At 38.2% G+C, this 27,609-nt stretch overlaps 1 protein-coding gene across 8 annotated transcripts; it reads right to left on the bottom strand.

The window, feature by feature from the left end:
* Positions 1-3,779: 3,779 nt before the first annotated feature.
* Positions 3,780-27,386, bottom strand: LOC113119570 (protein FAM49A-like). 8 transcript variants are annotated; one of them, XM_026289140.1, is made up of 14 exons: positions 27,024-27,386; positions 26,724-26,925; positions 17,015-17,107; positions 14,016-14,096; positions 13,552-13,631; positions 11,225-11,346; positions 9,548-9,653; positions 7,814-7,950; positions 7,458-7,535; positions 6,863-6,979; positions 6,309-6,388; positions 6,060-6,186; positions 5,322-5,392; positions 3,780-5,222 (listed from the first exon to the last, which is right to left on the bottom strand). In XM_026289140.1, exons 5-14 carry the CDS (start codon positions 13,622-13,624, stop codon positions 5,159-5,161), a joined length of 975 nt encoding a protein of 324 aa, XP_026144925.1. In that variant the 5' UTR covers positions 13,625-13,631; positions 14,016-14,096; positions 17,015-17,107; positions 26,724-26,925; positions 27,024-27,386; the 3' UTR covers positions 3,780-5,158. The 8 variants fall into 8 exon arrangements, with proteins under 8 accessions (XP_026144925.1, XP_026144926.1, XP_026144924.1 ...); XM_026289141.1 differs by lacking the exon at positions 14,016-14,096; XM_026289139.1 differs by lacking the exon at positions 26,724-26,925.
* Between the last annotated feature and the right edge of the window lie 223 nt (positions 27,387-27,609).

The following is a 27,609-nucleotide window of genomic DNA, read 5'->3' as shown; positions in this document are numbered from 1 at the left end:
CTCATCCACCTACAATTCCGTCCAGCCCGAGACTAGAACCCACATTAGGCCACGTGTGTTTAGTTTTAGCTTAGTAATTTTTAAATACTTAATCTAAAATGACTTTTACCTTCCTTCCTTACAAACAGAAGCAAGCGTCCTTGTTATTGTTTTGGCTCTGGTGTGCTGTGTAACCCCTCTGTTGTTACAGTTGGTGTGGGTGTGGACAGGGCAGGTGGAGGTGATGACGGTTGGGAAATAACCGCACTACATTACAGCCCCGTGCCAAGAGTTCCCTCAAACAATAGAAAAAGGATACACACAACAACTACATTGTTACCTAGACTGGGAGTTATGGGAGTGTACTGATAAAGCAGGCTAATCAAACACAGTTAAATATTACAGAGGCACGCTTCCATCAACCCCTAAGGGCCCCTGTCGTAAAACACAGCCGGTAACTGTCACAGGGTCCATGCCCTCCAGATAGAATATCTTGCACTTTACTTCCCTGTCTTCCTGGTTTTTCCCTTGATGTCGGGGGTGGAACGGTCTGGTTCATGTTGGGCCGGTTTGTTCACCTGCCAACGAACTAGCTGATCGTGAATTTACCTGGAAAACTCTCAAAAATACAGCCAAAGGCAGCTCCCATATGCAGGAAGTGTGATCTAGCTTTCTTAGAGTCTCGATGGACAGACCTGAGATGATGGACTGCCTGCATCTGTAATGGGTCAGCACTGGACGTGTCTAGACATGTCAGCTCGGTTTATGACAGGATAATCAGTCACTGATAAAATATTTATTTTCGGATGGATGAGAGTCTTGAATTTACAAAAGTACCAAGGGCTTCAATAAACATCCAATCCAGCTATGAATAATGCAGTGCCGATGACTAGTGAGCTTTAGTTCGTTCAATTTTAATTACATTAAGGGTACGTTCAAGAACAAAGTGGTTAAATCGTTAGACAGCTGTTTGTTATTCCTTAATTAGGTTAACATATCATAACACAAATATGAACAGAAACTGTGTTGGTGTGTTTTCAGTATGAAAACATTGTGCAGAGTTCTTTTATTTAATTTTTTCTGAATTTTTACAAAGGCCCGTGTATGAATCATATGTGTCCACTTTGTCTTAGCTCTCTTCACAGCTTTCTAATAATAACTGCGCACGTCGTCTCATCTTCTGTTGTTCTTTTGTCCCAGATTACTAAAGCTTTCTCTGCACTAATATCAGCCAGAACTTCCTCAGACTCACTGGGGCTTCTGTAAAGACATGGTAACATTTATGTACACATGAAATATGTGGGTGTAAATGTTTTAATAAGAGCTGAAATTAGGCTATAAAGATTTTAGGGCCCCTTGGTCCTGTAGGGCTGTGAATATAGACAAGACGGCTTAATTTTAGTACGTTGCTGCCCCCTTGTGGCTGAATGTAAAACTTAACGACACTGTTGCTGAGATTTAGTGCTGCATTAAAAAAGTCATGTTTTTGGAAATAGCATAACAGGTTAAATACTCGCTACTGCCAAAATACCCACATACTATTGTTAGCCCAAGAGGAGAACAATACCTTTACATGAAGCTCTTTTTGTCTACTGAAAACCAGGTGTGGAAAAAAAACACTTAAAACTCATAATTTGCTGCTCAAATTATAGTAAGGTATGTGTTGTAGTGGTTATGTGTAGGTAGGTGGAGCAATAAGGCATCTTAAATATAGTAATGCAAAATAACGCAATAATATGTGCTTTATAAGTAGGCAACAAATAAACAGCCAGTATGCTTTTAATATGCATGCTAGTAAGAAACTGGTTAGTGTTCCCTAATCTAAAGCATTACCTTTATATAATACTGTTAGCATAATCATTTGACTTGAAAGTTGAAATACATCAGTATATCAGTGTATATCAGTATATGCTACTATTGAATATTTGGGAACAGTAAAGTTCCCAAAAGTGTTTTTTTTTTTTTTTTTTTTTTTTGAAAAGTCTCTTATACGTGCATTTATTATAGTATTTTTAACAAAATTGATTTTTAAGATGAATAATGGAAAAGATTATCCTTTAGCATCATTATTCCAGATTTCAGAAATAACTCTAATCTGCTTTGATGCTTAAATATGTTTTTTATGAATTTTGAAAACAGTTGTGCTGATTAACAGTTGTGCTTTATTCTTCAAAAGAACAGCATTGATTTGAGAAAAAAATTGTAAACTATCACGATTCATGATTTTATTACAATTCTTTATCATGTTGGTTTTACTGTTTTGTATAAGTTGTCTGAGTATAACAGCCAAACTAATTTCCCTATTATAAAGACAAAGCCTTACAAGGTAACAAAATATAATAAAAGAATGCCAGTTATTTAGGCCAAAGTGGGCAAAGATAAAAATCTGTCGTTATTTTATGTGTTTAAAAAAAATAAGAAGAACGAAGATACACATACAACAGTGCTTTATTTTTAGATACAATAAGTGTATTTAACAGGAGCATTGAAGAAATTCAATGAACAAATATAAGAATAAACACTACAGTATATAGATTGATTCCTATTAAAACAACTATATTAAAGATTTCAGTCAGGAGCAGTGAGGGATTTTTCTGTGTTTTGGTGTTTTATTAATATTAAAGGAATAATTTACCCCAAAATAAAAATGATCAGTTCTGTGATGGTGTCTTATTTTTATACCATCATTTACTCACAAAATTGTTTTAAACCTGAATGCGTTTGTTTCTCCCGCTGATAAATGCTATTTTGAAGAAAGTGGAAGAACCATCAATGATTTTCCACGGCACCCCCCCACTATCAAAGTCAACGTGGACCAGTTTGGTTACCCACAATCTTCAAAATATTTTATTTTGTTTTCAGCACAAGAAAGAAATGAATACAGGTTTGGGAAAACAAGAGAGTGAGTAAATAATGAAAGAAATAAAATTTTAGGGTGAACTATCCCTTTAATGACAGTCGGCAACATGTTTGGTACTGTCCCTTTAAAATCTGCACGCATCTAATATACAGACACATATCAGTTTACTTTAAATTTAGACATATTCTACTAAGTCTATATGTAAGCCTAGTGTGTTTTGAGAGTATTAGCACAAAAGATAACTTCAGTAATCAGGCGATGCTTTTTAGCAGTATTTTTAGTGCGTGTGCTTCAGGTGTAGTAGGTTGCGGTTTCGTGATTGAAAATAAGTGCAGCACCATGGACAGCAACTCATTCATTTAAAACTTCATTATCCACAAGACCGACCTCATTCAGCCTTAAAAATACATTCTGTTTGATACTGAAGGTGAAATAACCTTTTATGAGAAGAATAGTCTGAAAGAGCAGCTTAAGTCAATGACTAAACGGCATGTTGAATGTAGTAAATGACAAGTTTATTTCTTGCACAAAATGTACAAAATAACAAGCAAATGGACAGCACCCCCGGCCCCCCAAACACCCCCCTCCCTGTTTGAATTCCCCGCTGATATGAAGTTGAAGATCTGGAACAAATGTCTGATGTTCCAAGCCAAAACGCATGGTTTTCTTAGAGACAACACATACCCGATTCAGATTCACCGAACAATTAAATGAATAAAAACACCATATTTACAGTCTTGTCTGAACTTTTACAGCATGCCATCTAAATATTCATACAGAGCTTTTGTTTCGCAACAGAACTCCATATAGAAAACGTATTAGAAGATCAAATCAAGTTCGACTAATGGCGAGAGACACCCAAAATACAGCACTGCGTTTGTCACGGTTGTCATCTTTATGATTCATTCTTTTGTTTTTCAACCCACATCTTTTTTTTATGTTTTTAATTCTGTAATTCTAACAGAAAGAATCTCTACTGAACATTTGTTTAGGCCTCAAAAACTCCTCTTATTTACACCAAGTGTTTTGCAACTTCAAGTCTGAGTGTATATAATGTATCTCAAGATTTAGATTGTGTTCATGACTAAACGAATCACTCGGCAGATCACTTCTATTTATTCTAGGCAATGTCGCAGTCTCATTTGGCAATGATTTGCTTGCAGGCAATGCATCGCTTTTACTTTTGGATACAGAGGAAAGCAAATCCACATCGCTGTGTTGTCGTTCACAATGGTGTGATTTGGTTTATTAGTTCCTCACTTTCTACAGATGATGTTTGTAATATGTGGACTCTGAATGAGACGCAGGGGTACGAGAAGCAGCTATGGCACAGGGCAGAATGTGTGTTTGCGTCTGAATTACAGTTTCATGGCTTACTTGCTCCATTTAGCATCCAAACTTTATAAGAGCCAAAAAAAGAGAAGCTATTTAAAAGATTGTTCGTCTCATGATATGTACAACTTGCCTTTAACCTCCACAGACGAGCTCTTAGCATTATCCCGTGTCTCTTACATTGGTATGAAGGCATTTCAAACGATCGTGTTCGCAGTTGTCGCCTCGGTAGAGTATTGCTGTACAGCACTAGTGAAGAAGTCTAACAAAACGCTTCATTTCTATACAAAACTATCCTGTGCTTTCCGAATATATACAGCTAGATGGTTATAGTATGCGTTTGAGAGAGCTCAAGTATGTGATCTTTACATTTATTCTGTAACAGACTTTGTGCCAAAGAGGAAATGCCATGGACTGCAGTTTTACCAGGAAACCCACGATTCCCAGAATGCACTGGATGGAGCGTATAGAGGATAATGAGGCAAAGGCGTTACAAATCAAATCGAGTCTAAACGTATGACAATGGATCTGAGCTATACACTGTTTCGAGCCACGTTAAAGTCTTTCCTGTGAAGTGGGACTCCTTTTCAAGTGTGCAAAAATACTTTGAGACGTAACTTGGAATATGAACCATTTTGTTGGTGGTTTTAATGATCACATTTGAATTCAGTTTAATATGTTTTTGTAAGACCTTTATATTTGTATCGGGTAGTTCTGTTTGCATTTTGAATTTGAATATACATCTATATATATCTCTATTTTTCCTGCTTTTAGAAAATGACACACGATGATGAACCATCAACAATCTCTCTCTCTCTATATATATATTTATTTTCATATTCCTATCTCTTTTCTAGAATATCTTATTTAATTTGAGATCAAGTTGCATTTTGCTCTTGTAAACAAACAGGCTTCAGGGGTTTGCCAGCCGTCGTCGTTTGTTCTCTGACAGTCAGTCTCTTTCTCTGCGCTCGCTCTTTCTCGCTCTCATTGAAGCAGGGCCCTGATTTGTTTAGAGGTGCTGTCATCATTTAAATGTCTTGTTGTGTACCTGGATGAAAGAAATAAGCTTTCAGGTCATGCATGTTCTACACACATTTGAGTTTTTTTATCCATGTGCATTTTGGAGGTGTTGTATTTGCACACTCACCTCAGTGCATTCAACAGTCCCTCCACGCTGTTCGAAGGCTGCTCTTTCAACACCTTGATGCAGCCCTTCATCTGCAAACGCACACACACACATGCATGCAAAAATACAGCTTTAAAAGAAAGGTCACCCCTTTCTGTCCCTCACCCCTGACTGTGATCATGGACGCCCACCCACACACCCAAAAAAAGCATACGTGAACGACCACAAACCCCTCTAGCGCTGCTCTAGATTTAGAAGTACTACAATGTGTGGCGATACTAGGTAGAAACTCCCAGGCTTCTCTTGTCTATAAAATGAACAAATAGGTCTCGTATGACAAATAAACACCATAAAAGTAGGCCACATGACCTGAGCGCTATAAGTCACAATAGCTTTTGTGTAAAAAAGAAGTCTTTTTTTTTCTCACCAGTGCACGAACGGGAACTGCACATTTAAGAAAGTATAAAATATATTCACAAAAACATGCAGAAGTTGCATTTGTCTGTAGACAATTTAGCCACATTAGATTTATTAAGTTCACTTATGTATTGATTAGATCCACTAACATCCAGAAAGTGTCTAGATACTGGTATATATTTTTTCAACAGTACAATGTTACTATATAATGTGAATTAGTTTGCTAAAAAAATAAATTACACTGAATTTGATATTTTGTTATAGTCCAATGACCAAGTTGTGGCTGAAGTGTCCAAATACTTTTTGGGTCCAGTGTACCTGAAACTAATAAAGCATTCTTACGTCAATCTTGGAGGTCTTGGCAAAGGCACCCACTGGATGAACATGGTCATAAAGGATGATGACGCCCACCATCACGCGCATGCAGAACAGCATGGTGTCTGTGTTAGTAAAACGGCACCGGTACTCCCTATGGACAGGAAATAGTGATCACTTTAAGCAAAACTGAATGGATTCTGGATAACTGACATTTCTAAATGTTCAAATGATCACGTAGTTTTATTGAAAAGACGTTGAATCAGATGAACTTACGGAGTCTCCAACATGACACGGCACACGCAGGCCATAGTGCTCAGGCAATCTGTGGTGTCCTCAATTGGCAAAGTCTTGTTCTGCAATATGCATAGAAATGAACACCGGTAAGAGCCTCTAGAGGGCAACAACATTTCTGTTTTCTCCGTTTCACAGGAAGTCAAATGGTTGGAAAAATACCTATATTGAACAAATCAAAACTGTCATTCAAATGTATTTGGATATATCTAAAAGTAAAAACTTTAAACTAAGACAAACTAATTTTTCCCCGTTTTTCTTTCTGTATTCCCCTGACATTGACATATTTGGATATATGTAGGCTACTCTTCATTTAACAGAAAGTTCACCCAAAAAATGAAAATGCTGTCATCATTTGCCATTGCCTTCATATAGTATGAAACAAATACTATGGAAGTCAATAGCTACAGTCAGCCGTTTGGCTACCAATATCCTTTAAAATATCTTTTGTGTTCAACTCACAGGTTTGGAATAACATGATAAGTATTCTTTAACTATCCCACATTTGCAGAATATTGGGTGAAATCATGCATTACCTCCGACACAAACTTAGTCGTGGCGTTGCTCAGAGTTTTGAGCATGGGCGTGGCTTCGGCGTAGAAGAGCGACATCCGATTGGCCATTTCATTATTCACTTCATTCTCAGCTTCTAACTGTAATGCAAGTGTAAAAAATCAGGTCACATGATTAAGCTTTTTCTGAAGTAACACATTAACCTTCCTATTCAAATGCACTCTTTGCTCAGCCGATTATAGTCACTTTGATGTGTTTCTTTGCATCAAAGGCATGCACACTAACAATGATTAGCTCAAACTGTTGGTTGTTCATACATGCATTACACTATAAAACTGCGTCATGAGGCAGATCACATGAGCTTCACTGGCTGCATTTGAACTTGGTCATATTCTTAACAAGCTTTGTCATTCAAACGAAGTTCCCAACTTTAATTGAAAATGTATGACTTCTATTGTCAGAGTGAATGTTCTTATTTCAGTTTTTCTGCTTCAGAATTTCATGTTTAATTCAGTGTGAATTACCACTTGCCAGTTCTATGTACCGTTTGTGAATCTTGTTTTCACAGCCAATTATATTCAGTGTAGTGATATCAATTTCAGCAGATTGTGAACTTACCTGCTGGTTGTTCAGCCGATTCCTGCTGATGGTCCTCCTATAGTAACTAAAGTCATTCTGTATGGCTGGATTTGTCATCTAGTAAAGACAGGATTCAGAAATGTCAAAAGCGCCTTCAGTGTAGATTATTAAAGGGGCTACCAGCTTCACACCTATCACTGTGAAGATCTATTTCCTAGATGTCCATTCTCAAGGGTGCACTTTAGAGAGAGACCAGCTAACAGTGATGCCACTGAGACGTTTAACTCGACGTGACTGTCTGAGAACTTCAGCGTGAGAGGCTTGACTGAGTGCAGATCTAAATAGTTTAGCTGAGCACATGAAATCAAAGTGAATAATGTGTGAGAAATGCTCACCTTGAGCTCATCAAAGCTGAGAGTGAAGTGTAGGATCTCTGCGAACTGTTTGGCGAGGGCCTGCTCTCGCTCCAGATGCTGCATGGGAGCGTAAGGTGGGCTAGTGAGGGCCTCCAAAAGACTGCGCAGGGCGTTCTCTGCAAACACATTTTGATTACAGATTTGATGGTCCCTTACGTTTTATTATCATTTTTCTGCTAAATTTTGTCTTCTCATATTCATTCAGAGTGAATGCTGTTGTCACCCCTCAAGATTTTCGAGGCCTTCTATCATCAGTTTCACCCACACACACACCTCTGGCCTTTAATCTGATTTGTAATCCACACAGCGTACCTGCTTAATGTATCAAAAGCGCAGCACTGCGATATGTGTATTTGCTCTGCATGGTTACCAGCACAACAGTTACCATTGTATCTGCCTCTAACGCCTCTCTTTTGTATTTTTGTAATTGCTGCAATTTCTGGTAAGAAGCTGTGATCCCATCAGTGTTGCCTGGATACTAGAGAACGCTGGAATGAGTTCCAACTGCAGTACATGACTATGATCATTAATGCTTGTTTCTGGCTGCTTTTAAAACTCATTTAATAACCAAACTCCAAAGCGTATTAATAGGGAGTAAAATTACCAGCAGGCTGTACGTTATCCCAGTTATTACATGGTGGCTTACCAAATTTTAAATATGATTGTATGAAACTTCCTTTTTTTTTTTTTTTAAATAACCCATTGTATTATTGTTATTGCTGTTGAATATTCAGTTTTGTAATCACATGAATAACTGTTTAGATAATATTCCTATACTTCTATTTTATTGTTATTACAGCCAAGTTACTTTTTCTATGGTTAAGTTTCAGTGTTGGATATTTCGGAGGTTCTAGTCATCCTTTAAAGATTGCAATAAAAAAATGAAATTCTCCCAGGTCATATTACAATATATGACAACTATGAAAGCAGGATCAGGATGTTGTCATGTTTGACAGTGAAATATCCAGTTTAATCATCATTTATACAATTTTTGAATCAAGTATTCCAGAGTTATATTTCATAAGCAGTGCTAATGCAGTTTTATCAATATTATCACTGCATTAACATTATCATAGTGAATTCATGCTGCAGGTCTGCGCTGTACTGTTTAAAGCTGTTTCCTGTTTGGCGTCTAGAAGACGTACTGTACAGATTCACCGCCAGAGCTGAGCCATGTCTGAATGTCATTAGTATGCCTAAGCATGCCTCCAGAGGAGCTATCCTTTCCTCTCATCAAATATGCAGCAGCCCTACTATAAATAAGAAGCTGATATGTTTTATCTGGAGGCCTACCGAGAAACCTGACTCTATCAGCCAGGGTCCAGATATTGCGGATAGCAGGATGTGTTGAGGAGGGTGGGGCCTCTTTTTACCTTTCAGGGAAAAAGCTTATCTGCATGTTATCTGTCTGGCCAGAGATCTGTGTTTCTTCACTAGTCAGCACTGCTGTGAAAAAAGAGGCAGCTGATCGACTATTGCAAACCATGTAGTGAATTGTCAGCGTGCATGGGAGGCAGAAACACAGCCTCCTCTACGCTCTGCTGCCGCAGTTGCCATGCCAACTCTTTACCAGGTCAGCTGCAGAGGAGGACAGAAACGGATGCTTGCAGCACTCGTTGTACACACGGTCAATGCGTTGGACGACTCGTGCACGCAAGGCCCATTACATGAATTTAAAAGAAGACGATTGGAAAACAACGGCCACCCACTTACCTAGCCTGAGAGAAAATTCGTAGAATCTCTTGAGCTTGGCCACTAGGGGGCAGACTGCATTCCAGGCTTTCTCCTGCAACTGGAGGTCATTGGGGTTCTGGATCGCCTGGAGGGAAGGACGAGCGAGAACAACTGAAAACACAGCCTTCATTTACACTGACTATAAAACTCAAGGTCATCTGTAGACTTTAAATGAACTTGCATTGTGCGATTTATTCAGCAATGTGAAACATTCACAGCTGAATTACTACTGCACATTTGCTGTTTATGGACCAGAATGATTGAAAACTGCTCAAACCTTATGCTTTATTAATGCCTAGGTGCTTTATAACAGGTGAATTGACTCCTGGCTCAGGATGAATAAATATCAGGATCTTTCTATGGTACGCATCACTATTATTCTAGTTAGGGGTTGTAACCCGGACAAAATGTATTTTTTTTCCCACTAAATTAAAAAAGGAGTGAAAACTCTACTGGTACATACATATTTGAAAGAAATTAATACTTTTATTCAGCAAGAATGCATTAAATTGGTCAATGGTGAAAGTAAAGACATTTATATTGTTACAAATGACTTCTATCTCAAATAAATCCTTATTCTTTTTAATCTTTTGATTTAATTGGAAAAGGTTACTTTGGATTAGTTTTTAGCTGCAGTGTTCGGTTTTTCTTGCTTTAACTGGATACTTCTGAGCTTCTAGTCATCTATCAAAGATTTTATGCTCACCATGCATGAAAGTAGCATCAGTCATTGTCATGTATGATGATGAAATATCCAGGTTAACACTCATTATACAAAACTATGTGATCACTCAATGGCATTACTGAATTAAGTATTCCAGAGAGACATTTCATATGCAGTGTTAATGCAGTTTTAAAGAAATTAATTTCTTTTAAAGAAATTAATAATTTTATTCAGTAAGGATGCATTAAGTTGGTCAAAGAAAAAAAAAATAGCCTACAACGTTACAAATAATTTCTATTTTAGATATAAACTGTTCCTTTTTAATCTTTATACTGATTGAAAAAAATCTTGAAGCAATGTATCACAGTTTCCACAGAAATATAAAGGTATTCAACATTGATAATAATAATAATAAATATTTCAGCAGCAAATCATCATTAGAAAGATTTCTGAAGGATCACGTTACACAGAAGAGTGCAGTAATGATGCTAAAAACTTTGCATCACCGGAATAAATTACATTTTTAAATATATTCACATAGAAAACATTTTTTTTTAACTAAAAATATTTCACAATATTAATGTTTCCGCTGCATTTTAAACGATATACAATTTTGAATGATAGTGTAGGCTATATTAAAATAGGGTTATTTAATTTTGATATTACTGTTTTACAGTATTTCTTTTTTGAGAACAAATGACAGACAAATGACAGTTTTTATCTATTTATCTAATTTTTCATTAGTGATTTGCACTGACCACAACAATTGTACTATACATGCATTATATTTCAAAACATGCAGCTTTTAGATAAGACATGTTCAGTTCATTTTCCAACCAGGCTTACAATATTATACTGGAAGATGATAAAACAGTCAATAAATGGACAATATTTTGACTTGGATGAGAAAGCAACCACCCAGAGCAATCTAGCATTGTAGCAGCAGGTTTTGCAGAGGTAAGCACAGCTAATAAATGTAAAAATAGCCCCACCTCTCTTATTTCTTGTCCTGCTCCATTGTAAGACTGTAACTCCGCCAGTATCCCATGGGCTTCTTCCAGCACGGCACTAACCTGATTCCACACGGCTGTCTCTGCCTCTGTGGGCTGAGCATCTGAGGGCAGAAGTCAGAAACAGTTGGTCAGAATGTGACATACATACATATATGCTCAAAATATACACTGTCCTCTTTCAGTTCTTTGGCCAACCTGAATTATGGATCACCTTTGTCACACTATCACACTGATATCATTTCTTCTTGTCTTTAAGGTTTTGTTTTGGATATATGTTACATCAAAAAAACTGGACCAGTAATTACAAGAAACTTTCATGGTGTGAGTTAATTTGGTGTTAACATTGGATTATCATCTTCTTTTGGCACCCAGAGGGGGACAGTGCTTTCCAACGAGCTTTGAGAGATAGGAAGCATAAATCCATATGGATTAATCTGGTAATGATGATGGTGTTATTGTGAGTCGGAAGTACATGAGGAGGATTTGGGTTGTGTCAGTGTGTGTCAGGATTTTTTTGGGCTGATATTAACAGCTCCGGTGGGAAATGTGGATGAAAGGCCACGGCCAATGAAGCAGCTCCATATGGAGTCGCTGGCGAGGCTGGGATGGGTTTAAAGAGTCGTGTCAGCTTCCAACACAGCAAGCATCAGGCATTTGATTAATAAGCTGATGATAGCAGGCAGGAAAGCAAACAATATCATCCTCTGGAGGACCTCTCTATTTAGCCTTCGGGTTTTAACCGCATGATATGCAACACATCCAAACAGAGGAGTCCAAAAAGCTGATAAAAACATCACAATAATTCACAAGTAATCCACACAACTTCAGTCAATCAATTAATGTCTTATGAAGTGAAAAGCTGTGTGTTTGTAAGAAATAAATCCATCATCTTTCTCCTTTTCTTTTCTTTTTGTTTGCTTTGGGCTTTTTTTTACTGAAGGAAGGTATTTGTGGATTATTATTAAGATTGCTCAAGCCTCTGTATGGTAAGTGATCTGTGAAGCAGGCCTGATTTATCTTGCATCCAAGCAGAGGGGCTGTGATGTATATACAAGCAGTTAACCCTGTCAGAGCTCCTTGATGCATTTTCCCTGTCAGTGTTTGACTGAATACACACATAGCTGTTTGTGCTATCAGCTGAGCAAACATACTTCAGTACAAACAAACACACACTCTAAGCTTCAGTCTAATTGCCAATGGCTCCTCCCATTCATGTCACCTCCGGGTCTGTTTGCTCATCCTGCCCGTGATCTTCAAAGAGCAGAGTCTGAAGACAGGCGTCAATGCTACAGTAGCAATGTAATGTTTGCTTTCCCTTTTGCACACTTTTATTGTGCACCACACACACCTTTTGGTTATCGCATGTTTCAGAGCCTCAAAGCCTGTTTCTATGCCACTTGTGTCTTGTATTTGAGATATTGGCTTTTTATGAATGCCATTAGTGGCACACTAACCCCATTTCAGAACTGAGGAAATGTAAACCAGTGCAGTATAACACAGGTGATCATTGTTTCGCTATCACAAAATCACAAAGTACAGATCAGGAGAGTGGCTGTTGTCCATTTGTTTTTTTGTTTTTTTTGCTTGATTTCAACATTTTGATATTACTACTTTATATTATGCAAATTCGTAGAGCAAGGGCAGCCTACATTTGATGTTATAGACTGGACAACAACTACTCTAAGTCTTCCCGGGTTCTCACACTTTCAGGGACAGGAGTTTTATTTCCTCCATAAAAAAGGAGATGTTAGGCATGTAGCTGTTAGAGGTGTCATAAAAGAAAGGAGGGAGAGAAGTGCTTAGGTAAGGGTTAAAAGGGAACATGACATCAGAGAAAAAGGAAATTGAGGCTCCCCTTTCAATAGGCAGCTTCCATTCCCACTTCCTTAAATCCTCAGACTGGTTAATAATGCATTCACACACGCACACACACACATCCAGATGCACAGGACACACCGGAACAGATTGCAAGTCTGCAAAGGTTTGGGGTAAAAAAAAGAGATACGGTAAGTGTTATGTGATTATGCTTTCCATCCCGCTCTAACTGCAAAAAAAAAAAAAAAAAGCATGGCATTCGTACAACGACCTTTGGTTCAGCGAATCATAAGTGACCTGGAGAGGAGCGCAAAAAAGGTCACGTCACAAATTGAGGTCACCAAAAAACCCTTGAATGCCAGGCATTGATTCACAAAAAGAGGGATGGTGGAGAAAAGGAAGTGAAAATGTAGAGGACAGCTAATGAGGAGGAACTGTGATCAAAAGGGAAAGAAAAGCAAACTCAAAACATAAGAAGCTGATGATCTCACGTTCAAAGTCAAGGAAAACTATTGGGCCATGCTCAAACTCGGTGCAAGCCAGCAGTTTCAGGAGATTTCCCATGATCCCCCTGGAACAGAGAGAAGGGAGATGCACGTGGGTCATGGGAGATGTGGCAGACGTGTGTCTGGTGTTGGGTGTGTGTTCGTGTGAATGTGCGTGGAGTCTGGGATGGGGGTCGGGGCGTATAGGGTGTGGGGGATGGACTTAAGGTGTGGAGATTCACGTGGGATGTTCATATGGTCACACTGAAACTCCTCCTTTCTGCTCTCTTTCTATACATGAGAGCAAAAAGAAACAGTTTCCAAAAACAAACAAAAAAACTTCAGTCTGTCTTCATCCACCTAGAGGATGCGTCTACACCTGCTCAACCCTGATACCTCCATCTCCAATCACACACACATACACACATCCGAACACAAGTACACACACCATACACCAGCGAAAAACTTACTTTCAAAATCCAGGAAAAAATGAGGACAGTTCTCTAAATCCTTGCCAAGGACCTTAATGAGGTTCCCCATGGCCGGCAAACCTGGGCAAGGAAGACAAATACATACAGTACAAAGAAATACAACCTAGATGATACTCATTAGCAAGACTTCAGTGTTTATTTTCACTGCAAAAGCACTGGATTTTGTCATATGCTGTGACAAGAGCTAGACTGTGCATTGCATAAAGTTGAAAAAAGCTGCTAGTTTTTCCATAGGGTAGACTGTAATAAAAGAGGCTGTTTGTGTCTGAAATAATTCAATAGAATAACCCTTCTGACAAAGTGCTGTAACACTGCTGTAATGCAATGTTTGTTGTGGGGACAGAAAAAAATCAATTTTCCTTTCTTTTCTTCATTATAGAAGTTTGGTAAAAATAAATGCATGCTTTTAAAGATGTGAATATTATGGTGTTTGTTGCAATGCAGCATTTGAATATAATACAGGAAAAGAGCAGAAATAACCCAGAGATCATGACACAAATAGCACAAGCAGAAACAAACACCTTTTGGTGGTGATCTAGCATCGTGTGACTTGAGATGTACAGTAGCTATAAATAATGGCGAGGTATTATTAAATGAACTCACATTAACACTGTGTAGTAGCACATAGCTGAGGTCTGCCTGTCCTAACCAGCTGTGACTTAACGTTTATAGCAAATCTTCCTGTCCATACTGAAAGTGAAATTGCTATGTGACATGACACATTTATAGCTAATCAGTTATTATGGAGTGGAATTTTGGACAAATGAGATTTCACAATGGGTGGGGCTAACCAGCTCAACAAAACATAAATAGAAACGATTGACAAAAACTCTGATTTGCTTAGAATAAATGTTTTTGCTGCTTATCGCTTTATTGCATTGCATTTGGTTGGAATATAATGTAAAAATAACCATTTCGTTTGTTAAATCAGTTTGCATGCTTTGAATATCAACTGCAGATGGCAATGGACACCAAATGGTGCAAATAAAAGCTTGCAATAGAGGAACAATTCTGGACAGACTAGTATATAGAAACGTTCGAGAAATAAAAAAGCTGGATTATCCTGGCACTGATGATAACGCAAAACCTATCATGGCATTTCCCAAGACACACAAATGCGCATATTGGCAGTGTTTGAAATAAAAACCTGGCTGTTACATATCTAGGCTTTTAAATCTTTCATACAAAAAAAAAACAAAAAAAAAAACGCTTTTATCCAATGCAACTTATAGTGCATTCAGGCTAAAATTTTTATCCTAACATGCGTTCCCTGGGAATTGAACCCACAACCTTTTGCACTGCTAATGCAATGCTCTACCACTGAGCCACAGGAACACTAATAAAAGCTCATATAAAGCCATATCCTTCGCTTATGGCACGCAACACAAAGATGGCTCCTCTCAGCCTGTTTATCACTTAAGAGGCAATATATATCCCCCTCCGCCTGTCTCCTGGCAACCACCAGTAGAGCCCTGTTTCCATGGCTGGACCACATCGCCTCTCCCGCCTTTACTCTCTCTATCTGAGGCTTTCATCATCTACCAGCCAAATCCTAGTCTAATGTATATTTGTCTCTTTGTCTCTGTCTGTCTCTCTGTCTCTATCTGTTTGTCTGTCTGTCTAGTGTTATCCCTTGTGCCTCATTCCAACAGAAGCTCTCACGTAAACCTCAGATCCATCAATCTTTTGTCTCCCCAAAGCTCTCACTGAAAAACTGAAACTGTCAACCAATAATAAACCTTCCGTATCTGACACGTCAACAAAAAGCATACAGCTTGACACCTATGATTGTCCTTCACTTACCAGCCAACAAATGTTTGCCTTCCTTCTTCCAACTTCCCTTAATAAAGCCTCACTGTGCTAGTCCTCTCAGTTTTCGAGTCTGTCCCTCCGCTGTACTCCTCCTCCAGAGCGGTCCCTGAACCCAGCTGTGAAGAGTCTGTCTTAATGCGGCTGGTGCCGTAGAGCCCCACAGAAACCCTCTCAGCCTTACCAACGGTCCCCTCTGCAGCTCTGCATTCAACATCGCTCTGCTCTTTTCACACTTCTCTTTTTCTAACAGCTATTTAAAGGCAGGGCTTAATTTAAAAGAGCCTGTTGAAACTGTTTCTCCGTGGTACCACTATACATGTATGCTTGGTTTAGATGGGGTGAGAGGTTAGAGAGCTGCTGGCTTATACTAGTGCAGGGGTTTACCGATAGCTTGAGCTTTCCAATTGCAGTTTCCTGTGTACAAAACATATCCTCGACTGAATTTAGAATTAAACAGCCATCGATTTGTGCTCTGTAGTAAAAGAGAGTACCTACTATTTTGTCGTTTTTGCTATTTTCTGGTTTAAAATGATCAGTGATATAAAATGTATTGTTTGGGCTAAAGTGGAAAAAAGGAAATTCATTAAAGCAGACTTTGTAGAACTAAACATTGAGAACAGAGCCCCAGTCTAGTTCGTTATAAGGAAATGACCCTGGTGGCAGCTTGTTGGGCCAATGGAAATGGATCGCAACTGTCTGAGACAGAAACTAGAGCAAAACCTTGTGCTTACACAGCAATATCACACTGTCCCTTTCTGACTCGCTCAGACTGGTCCAGACCTGACCTAGGAAATGCATATTTATTGTAATGCCACATGCAGGATGTTGCATAACTTCAACACTAAAGCTTTTGTCTCAAATATCTGTTGGCTTCATTGCTTCATAAAGATATGAATGGCAGACTGCACTAAATAAGCATGGCTTCAAAGATGGAAGCTAAAATCTATAAATGTTTCTGCATGGCATCTGTTCATAGGCTATTTTTGATTGGAGTTGTGACACTGTTTGTGCTGAAACCGATGAGAAAATCTGCGCCAACAATGAAAGTGGGCAGACAGAATGCAATCGCTTTCAGACACTTATTTTGCCTTTGATTTTCACCTCTTTTTCTCATGCATGGTGCCATATGGCATGACGAATATGGATGCATTATTTTTGTTCCATACCTTTGCTTGCGATTGTCCTCACGGAGCACTTCACTGCATCAAATGAGAGCCTGTAGTTTTCTCCTGCAGTATCACAGCATCAGCCTCCGCTACCTGAAAGAGAGAACCAGAAATAAAGAGATGGTCAGATTAACATGTTTCACAAAAAAAAAAGCAAACAACAAGGCATCACATTTTTCCTGCCAAAATCTCTCCATATGTTTTGACATTTTGCTTCAGAGATAATTAAGCCTTTTAGGATTTTCTTTTTCTATTAATGACATTATTTTCATGCAAACCTCATCAAACCCTCATTGCTGTTAAAAAAAAGCACAAACAATTTTTTTTTTTTTTCTGAGAACAAGATTAGTGCAACCCATCAGTGCAAAAAATCAGTATAATACAAACTGTGAAGCACTTATTGAGAATAATAGGACTAATGGAGTAATTTGAAAGAAATGAATGAAGTAAATATATAATGGTTCTATAGGCTAGGAGTACTTATTTTCTTTAGGCAAAACCAGAGTCTTTGTTAAATATTTTTGTTACCTGCACAGTGTAATAACAGGTCACTGAAATGTATATTAATTTGATCACAAATCTCAATATTGCTTACATACAGTGGCTTGTTTTAAAGCAGTCAGTCATGCAGATAATATAGTGATAAATCTCTGGGGAGGGATTCATGGATACATTCGACAGGTCACAATCTGATTCATTTCTTGAGTGGCACGGACAGCCACCAATCTATCATCTCTCTCTCTCTCACACACACACACACACACACAGTATCACCCTCCAAATAAGGAGGCATGTAAAGAGTTAGCTCAATGCATTATGCAGCAATGTCCCTCATAAATCTGAGGCAGTGTGCAGCATCATGCAGCACACAAAGCAATCTGCTCACTGCAGTGACTTTATGACTGATATGATCTTTCTTCATCTAGAATAACATCTCGTGATCATTTACCACACTAACATGACTCAGGATCAGTTCTACTGTAGTTCCACTGAAGTGGGTTCATTTTAGATGTTAAAATACACAGCTTAATGTGCAGAGACTAACAAGTATACAATTTGTAGGTTAATTTCACCTACAAATGTTAACACAATGTATATGTCTTTGAATCTACCAATTTAATTACTATTTACTGTAAAAAAAATAATAATAATAATGAGGTACACTGATTGTGAAAATGTTTACCCTGCCGTTCAAATGTTTGGGTCGGTAAAACTTTTTGAAAGAAGACTTTGATGCTCACCAAGGCTGCATTTATTTGATCAGAAATATAGTAAAAACAGTAATATTGTGCAATATAAAGTCTATGGTAGTTAACTAAAATTAAAAGTGAAACTAAAATTAAAACCATAATAAAAATTTGGTTTAAAAAATAATATTAAAAGAATTTTTTTCATTTTAATAGCTTAACTTGATGCATTAAACAACTAAAACTTAAATTAATAATGAATAATAATAATAAAAACATTCTCTAAACTAAAAAGGACAAAACTTAAAATTGTCCTTAAAGTCACTTTTGAATAATTTAATGCTGATAAAGTATAACCATTAGTCTATAACCAGTAGTTATTACTTTATAAATGGTACACATGGGCTTAGAATACGTAGGGGACATGTTACACAAAACAACACCCCTCAAAGGTAGTGTATAACAATATGTTTCTCTTCAGAAGTCACTAGCAATATTTCAAGTGCTAGATGCATGCTGTGGAGATTCAGTCCAGGCCAGTGGAACTGAATTCACTGCGGTGTTAAGAGAATTCAGACTTATTGACTGTGCAGGGGTCATCCAGGGTCACCGGGGCCAAGAAATGTCTTAGAAGCAGTGGCTTAGTGGTTCATGTAGGTTGTATGCAAACTGGAAGGTTGGTGGTTCAATCCCCAGCTCCACCTGACCAAGTGCCGAGGTGTCCTTGAGCCAGACACCTAACCCCAGCTGCTCCCGACGAGCTGGATGGCGCCTTGCATGGCTGACACCACCACCATCGGTGTATGAATGAGTGGGTGAATGTGAGGCAACTTGTAAAGCACTTTGGATGGCCATGGGTCTGTTGAAAGTGCTATATAAATGGAGTCCATTTACCATGTCTGACTGATTTCCCTGTCACAGTGAACAAAACACAAGGTCAAGCATTTCTTAATGAACTTTGACCTTTGCCAGGAACATCCTTACAATGCTGTGGCAGGACATGGTCACTTCAAAAGGACTTTATCTTTATCTAAAGGACTTGCATTACAATAAAGAGCTCTCTGAGAAACTGGAACAGATGTTCTCTTCTGCATTCTCTCTATACAGAAAGCTCTTAAAGCTGTTGTATTTAGAACGGTACAAAAACACATTGGTGGATCATTTTGTTCTGCAAAAATTGTAGGCCCTATAAATTGCTTCTGATATTCCTCATTTCTAAGTAAAAGCATCTACAAAATGAATACATGTAAATACATGAATAGGTCCAATGTTTCTTTTCAAAATATTGTCACAATGAACATTCAGGCTTAATGTGAATAGGTTTTACTGTAAGTATGTGAAAATACTTTTTGCTAATTATAGTCAAACTACAGTAAAAGCCTCCAAGCCAACACATTATTAACCTTCAATGAGGCACCTGTTTGATCGGGGTGTGCTTCTAGAAGGGGCGTCTTTTATTTAGGATTTTAATTCATAAAAGTATTCTACATATGGGATAAACTAGTCCACATTATTTTACCTGTCTTTATCAAAAATGGTTTTGAAAGCACTTTCAGACTGAGATATTTATAAGAAAAATGAGAGTGTGTATGGATAGTGGAGAGAAAAAGCTTTTTCACTGTTATTGTCAAGTTTTCTTACATTTTGTTCTTAGGTTTTGTGGAAAATAATGAAATTATTAAAATATTATATTAGCAGAGATATATGAATGAATATTAAAGAAATAATAGGCCACCTAAGTGTTTTGTAAGTAGACGTAATAATGCCCATTTATAAGTTATATTTTAATGTACATTTTGAAGTACATTACTACATTTCATTTGATTTGTTGACTAAGATACTAAAGCCCATGTAATGTACTTGATTATAATTTTATCAGTGCTAGTCAAGATTCCATTTAAAGTTAATATATTTTAAATGTACTTAATTACAACTTAATCATTTCAAATGTGTAATCAAAAACATATTTAAATGAACAATATACAAGTTTCAATAGAAATTGGAATTAAGTACATTTATATATTTTAGTGTAACATAAATCCTTGTCAGTACATTCAACGTTACCATATTTTAAATACAGTAGAATTATGAAATTACATATAAACATGTTCTTATGTCCTGGGTGAGAAAAACATTGTAAAGGCTGATTGCATTTAATATAATTTGCATCTAAACGGTAAGACATTTAGGACACACTTTATTTTAAGGTTCAGTTCTCCCTATTAACAAACCATTAACTACGACTTTTGCCTCAGTGAACTTCTAATTTGCTGCCTATTAACAGCTAGTAAGGTATTAGGGATATAGAATATGGTCATGCAGAATATGTGCTTTATAAGTACTAATAAACAGCTAATATGTTAATAATAGGTATTCTAATAAGCAATTAGTTAATAGTGAGAATCGGTCTTTCATTTAATTACAATTAACATACAAGTAAGTGTCCAAAAGCATCGCATTAAAAGTACTGTATGCTTAAGTGTACTTCTATTTCACAAGGGAATTCAGGGAACTTCTTTTTCACTTCCTGTCTATGACATATCCAACTTTTTTAATGAGCACCATTATAGCTTCTACAGTGTGTGGAGATAGCATTAGCCAAGCATGGCAGGTCCTCAAAGAGAAATGGGTATTGACAGCGGGCTCGCCTCCGGGGCTTGATGGGAGATGGCAGTGTCAGTGCCGGATGAAGCTAATGAATGGAAAACCCAATGCTACAGATGACAGGGTTGAAGATGCTCGGCCATCATCGGCCCCTTGTCACCTGCACCAATATTAGAGAATAGCAAAACGTGCTAGTGCAGGAAGCGGGAAGAGGAGAGAGAAAGAAGGGAAAAATCCTCCATCGCCACCCCTCCCCCATGCTCCCTCCATCCACAGCGCTGGAAGAAAAAAGGCTGAGACCGGAGAATAGCGCACAGGGCAATTGCAAATTAGCATTGTGTGCCTTTGCTCAAGGGCTGACAAAAGATAAGAATCAGGGAATCTTTCATAGTTTTGCTCATTTCCTTCTGATGAGTGGAATTAACTATAGCACAAAATGAAGGCTTTAGATTTTGGAATTTTCCAATGCATTACATTTGAAGGACCTTATTAGCAAAGCGCAATGCAAAACAATGAGCAAACAACAAACCAACTGTCAGGAATGGATAAATGGATTCCACTGTTCTGCTTCATTGTCTCCTTAATAGAAATACGGCAGCAATATCCAGATCCATAATAACCAAATTCTACCCTCAGGCTCATTTTTATCTCGTTTTTAAAAATCAGAACATCCCCTGAGAGTGAATGATGTGTTTAGTAGCAGTTTAGTCAGCAGAACACCAGAAAGCATCATAAATAGAGTAACCATTTGCACAAAGGCACGTGCCTTATGTATTGTGGTATTGCTGTCTTCCCCGCTTTCTGAAGGGAAAACAAAAGACGCTACTGCCATTGGGGTGATTGAGCTATTCTGGCAGGTCATCAAGCCTAAACCCAACTGCACTGAGGTCTACCTGCCAGTTTGTGTCTGTTTTACCCATGTCTCACTCCCCGTGTGGAACACACCTGCTCAAGGTCAGGGAGCAAAACCAGGTGCTAAATATAGCAAGAACACTTGCAATCTCCTTGGAATAAATCACACGTGTTTGCCTGATGTCTTAGTTCAGAACCGTTCTAGAAAGACTAACATGAAATTCCAGCACCCAAAGCTGTTATGCTGGTGGTCTGAAGAAGTCTTGCTGGGACATCAGCACACTAGCATCTCGTCCTGAGGACCAGCATCCAAAAAATAGATGACAGTGAACAGCTATGTGGGTCCTTTCATCAGGGTTGCCATGCTCATCAAAAGGTTTTTGCAGTATTCAAAACAGAAGAAATATTAATCCTGACTTTGCTTGAAGATCTACCCTTCACATTAATACCATAATTGTAAGTAGTTTATTTATTTCTAATTTTCATGCACCACTGTATATGAAATTTGGGTAACACTTTTTTACAATAAGGTCCCATGTTAAAGCGTTTACTAATAACTATGAGAAATACATTGGTTGCAGTATTTATTCATCTTTGTTAGTGTAAGTCCATACAAATGCAATTGTTCCCTAGTCCATGTTAGCTCAGGTCCATTAAATAATATAATAATAGAAACATGTTTATGTCTGCAGACATAACTTTTGATTTTAATAATGTATAAGTAAATGTTGAAATGAATATTAAATACAGGTAAGATTAATAAATGCTTTATAAGTATTTTTCATTGTTAGTTCATGTAAACTACTGTCATTAACTAAAGCATTTCCGAAATTTGCTATGTAAATAAAATCGCCTTGCCAAAATATTTTAGAATGTAGCTTTTACAAGAATGTACTTAAAGTCAGGCACTGATATTTATTATTAACATGTTGCCTATTCCTTGTATAAGTTAAGTGTTTTTTATTAAACCAATGTTATTGCACAAAACAAATATTTATCCTCATTCCAAGTGAACCTCATTTAATGCTGTCTAGGTCATATGCTCTTGATCTTGGGTTGTTTTGTTCAAGTGTTTTTTTTTTTTTTTTTTTTTTTTTTCTCAAAATTGTGAAGTACTCTGTAAATGTTTTATTTGCCTTTTCCTAAGTGACTGAAAAATGTACACCTAAAAAGAGTGTGGTTGGATGCAGAGCTCAATCACAGAGATGCTTTTGATCCCCGTAACTAATGGAAATTTCAACATGACCCAGTTTAAAAACTTGTGTCTTTGGAGCAAGGATTGGAGCATTTGAGTTTGTGTTAACTTGCTCCTCAAGCTTCTGATTGCTCATCAAAGCATTTGGTGGGAAGTCTGGCAGCAACTTTCCTGCTCTCGCTGGTCTGATTTTGCAGGGCAGATAGACAGATAAGAGAGGATAAGAACCCGGTATCAGCTCCAGCATCACTCACTTTGCCTCTGCTCCACAGAGCCTGTCTGCCAAATAAAAAGTCTCAGTCTTGTTTTAATCCTACAGTGGTCTGGTTCTCAATGTCCCAATAGAGCCTTTTGGGAAAACCTGTCTGAAAACAGTCATTTTTGCTATTCTGTCTGTTAAGTGAAGCTACATAGTTGAAGCTTAATCATTTCAGTATTAGAATTCATGCAAGACTGTTCCACTTTAAATTTTTCGAACAATGGTTTTGGACATACAGTACCTCTGCAAATCTCTCATATTGTCCGAATGTGGTGACGCACTGATAATAAAATGCATACAAAAGCATAAAATGGTCTCAGAGACTATCCACTGTCATCTAGGCAGATCATGCCCTTCTGAAAGAGATCGGTGAGTCTGCAGCAGTGAAAAGTGTCTGGCCTGTGCATGCTATGGGTGCGTCTCACATAGCGCTGTCTCAGCCGTTGCTCTCGCCACAGGCCTGTAGGAAATCAAAATGTGGACACAGGTCGCCGTGACCTTATATAGTATCTGTAACCATTTCCTGTGGCAGTCGTTCTGAGAAATGTACATATAGTGTAGCTACTTTTTGTATGTATGTAAGAAAATGGAGTTTAATTTATGCGAAGGATTAGTGCCAAAAAAAGCACCTGAAGCGAGACACTGAACGAGAAAATGGCAAAATCAATCACAATCACACTCCTTACAGTTAAACACATTGAGGGTAAATGAAGTTGCAAATTCGTTCAATTAATTATAGGTGTTAAAGAAAGTTTGATAAAAAGCCTGAACTCGTTTAGCGAGATACATTTTTAAGCTTCCTTTTGAAACTTCATTAATATGCCATAAGATCTATTGGCAAAATTTGTGATATTATTCCTGTAAGTCATTAAAGTCAAAGTATAGTGGGATTTTAGGAGGGGATCAGACAAGCTATTAAAAACAGTATGTGTGTCTTTACACTTTACAATTGCTCTGTAATCCTTCATATTTTAAATGGAAATCTTTTCAACTTAAATTAGTGGTGTAGCCATTAATCCAGCAATTTCATAGCACACAGGTTATCAGTTGACTGGATTTGGTTAGATTTGATTCATTAGTATTATCAGGTCGTTTAAAATTAGCCTTGCGTTTTACTGAGGTTTCAAATTTAATCCATTACGCCTCTTATAAAAGATGTCAGCATTCTCATGGAGATAAATGGCACCAAGCTGAAGATCACAGAACAAGGTGTTCCTTCAAAGTCATGATGTATTTCATATACACAAAGAAGGTGTGTTTTTGTCCATACAATGAAAGTCAATGTCTGTCTGAGCTCCAGCGTTCTTGAAAATGTATTCTCTTGTGCTTTGCAGAGGATAAAATGTCAAGTACACCATTTTAGAGAACTGCTGTGCCCCAGTAAAATATTAATTAATCTTTATATGTCAATGAAGATTATTGTATACTGACCTGAGAATAATTCTTCTGCTAATATAATAATAGTGTTGAGCGATTTAGAATCAGAACTGTGATGCCAGATTCACAAATGACACACTCTGCTGATCAAATTATTTGTGATTCATTTGGATTCATTAATTTACTCAAACCCTTATTTTTTTATCACACATTTTTATTTAGTTGTTTTCCATTGTAGAAAGCTAAACTTGTAAACGTATTGTTTGTCAAGACGAAGCAGCTCTTTAATGCATTCACAGCTTTAAATATGCACTGCAGGTTTAGACCATTTATATCCATAACAGCATTTAATAAGATTTTGAAAATATGGGCAAATTTTATTTTCTGCTAATTTGAGAACATGGGCAGAAAATATGGGGGTCTGGCTGTGCCACAGTACTGATGAAACTAAATGCCCCTGGGAATAACATGAGGGTAAACGATACAAATTATGTCAGAACTTTCATTTTTGGATGGACTGCGCCTTTAAGTAGCACAAAAATAAATTGTTGGTGTTCTACACATTGATACATATGCATTATAATGCACGTATGGGTCAGGTTGCAGTGGTGATGGTGGAAGCTTGTCCCAAGGTTAGCAAAGACATTTCAACCCCCTCCTCTCCTGATTCCCACGCTCTATGAATGTCCAGCTTCAGGCCACTTCAGGCCTGAGACACACATGACATGAAACACTCTTTACCCTGACCCACTTACAGTACAGCACATATGTAATGCTCATGTGGAAGGTGGGGGTCAGAGTCACTGCCACCAGTACAGGACCAGAAATCACAAATCAGCAGAGAGAAGACCCCTGAGAATGAACAGCTACTCTATAAAGCTTTAATGATTTTTCCTTCTTACTGCAAGTAGATTTTTATACAATTTATCTAAAAGTGGGAAGACAACAAAGAGAAACCGATTGGTGCTATTCATCTAACCTTATTGTAACAAAGAAGTGATAGAGAGATGCATGATGGAGAAGAGGTTCAGACGGTCTTTGACACAGAGGTAGAAAGATGGAAAGGTAGAAATGCAGACAGGCATGTTTCCATGGGCGAAGAGGAAAGATTTGGGGTGAGAAACTTGCATCATTGGCTGCAGCCAATCAGAGGCCTCGTATAAAATGTTCAAAGGGAGTGTCCTAGCAACAGACAAGTAAATACATTTTCAGCCTCAGATTGATTATATATAAAGGTAAAGCATATATTTGTGATAAACTGATGTGTGTATGGTGCTGACACCAACTAATGAGGTATATAATAATTTGATGGTCGAATTTCAAAACTTTTTTTGTTTATAAAGCATTTTCGATCATTTCTAGAAGTAATAATAATATATATACATACAAGTAATATATACATTCTTAAAAATAACTCGAACCACACCAAATTTGACGTGTAACCTACTCAAAATGAATGCAAATAAATATATATGAATTCATATATATTTATTTGCATTCATTTTGAGTAGGTTACACGTCAAATTTTGTGTGGCTCGAGTTCTTTTTAAGAACACAAATCTTTAGTTCTTGTGCAAAAGGAACAATAATTTTATATAATGACTAAAAACGAAAGCTCACCACCCTCGCAAATTCATTACCAGTAAATGACAGATGTTGTAGCCACCCAACCTGATTTTTTTCTCGACATGTCAGGGGTCTGGCAACCAAAAGCATTCATATCATGACATGCATGACCAGACTCCATATTTTAGGGCTTCATTCATACATCCACCTCTCTCTTCCCCCCTCAGGTGTGAATTTCCTCTCCAATGTACACAGGAGCGAGCGAGGATCGAAAAAAGGAGTGGTTCGTCTCTCCATTCATGGTTTCATTCATTTCTCTCAGCCCTTCACATACTACATGTTTTTGGCTACAACAATGCACAAGCATGCACACATACAACTGCATGCAGCCTAATTAGCCCTCTGTGGTTTCTGGTTTGCACCGAAATGCCTGCGCAAAAGGTCAACTGGGAATAAAATGTATTGTAAATGTAAATTTCTATGAAGATCAAGCTATCACTTCGCTTAAAGAGAAAGAAAACACTTGTACAGTGTGCCTGACTATTTGCCCATAACGCCTCCTTATGCACCACTGGCCTCAGTTAATGTGAGAGGATGTGTATTGATTAGGCTAATAGGTGTGTTAATTAGCTTTACTAAAGCAGACGGTTAGTTCTACAGGATGTGTACCAGTGTGCCAGTGTGTGTGAATGGTCTGCCATGTGCTGCAGTGAAAGAGGACGAGCCCCAGTTGACCGATCGTGGGGTTGAGAAAGTAGAACACCCCTTTCCCTCTCTCCTCCAATCCCTCGCTCTTTCTTCTTCCGCACCCAGCCGGCTGCGACGGATGCCGGTACAGCATCACCTAGGTATCGCGCTAGCCTCTCTCTCTCTACCCAAGCAATTAGAATGAATGAAGCAGAAATGAGATACAACAAGGCTGACACACACAAAAAGCAGGAAACAGAAATAGTTAGCGTGCCCGCTTACCGGCTCGGCGTGTTTCAGGGAGGTAGCAGCGGTCCAGCAATCTCCGCAGGCAAAAGGAAGAAGAGAATGGATGGAGGGAATAAAACAAAACAGAATAAAAAGGGGGAAAAAAGAGCAGGGCCAGGAACAACACTCCGTTATCCCAGGGAGCTGAGACTGTGGGTTTCCCTAAACGCACGGCTAGTGTCTGCTTAAACCACAGGCTCACGCTGAGTGTGTGCGTCTCTCTCTCTCTCTCCCTCGCTCGCTCGCTCACATTCAGGCACCAAATGGTCTCTCTCACTGTCTCTCTGCTTTCAAGACAGTCCTGCCTAGCAGCTGCTCATCTATGAGAAGTAGAACGCTCTGTCCCTCTCTCTCTTTCTCTCTCTCACAAAGAGTCACACCCCCTCCCCCCAACTAACAACTGACTGCTGGTGTAGGTCTGGGGTTAGGGGGGCGGGAGTGTGTGAGTATGCGAGCGGACCGTTATGTTTGTTTGTGTGTGTAAGGGTGGGGGGATTTAACCCTTCTCCTTCAGACAGCAAAAGCAGGTGTGTGTGTGTGTGTGTGTGTGTGTTTGTGGGTGACATGGACAGGGCCCCTC

This window comes from Carassius auratus, chromosome 19 (genome assembly GCF_003368295.1).
Source record: "Carassius auratus strain Wakin chromosome 19, ASM336829v1, whole genome shotgun sequence".
NCBI lineage: Eukaryota > Metazoa > Chordata > Actinopteri > Cypriniformes > Cyprinidae > Carassius > Carassius auratus.
Note: the sequence above shows the minus strand (reverse complement) of the source record. Positions and strands in the feature narration are given on the sequence as shown.

Coding starts and splice junctions, on each gene's coding strand:
- LOC113119570 (XM_026289140.1), bottom strand. CDS start 13,624: ATGGGAAATCTCCTGAAACTGCTGGCTTGCACCGAGTTTGAGCATGGC. Junction 6,389..6,862: donor CGACTAAGTTTGTGTCGGAG/GTAATGCATGAT, acceptor TGCATATTGCAG/AACAAGACTTTGCCAATTGA. Junction 5,223..5,321: donor GGACTGTTGAATGCACTGAG/GTGAGTGTGCAA, acceptor TCTTTCATCCAG/GTACACAACAAGACATTTAA.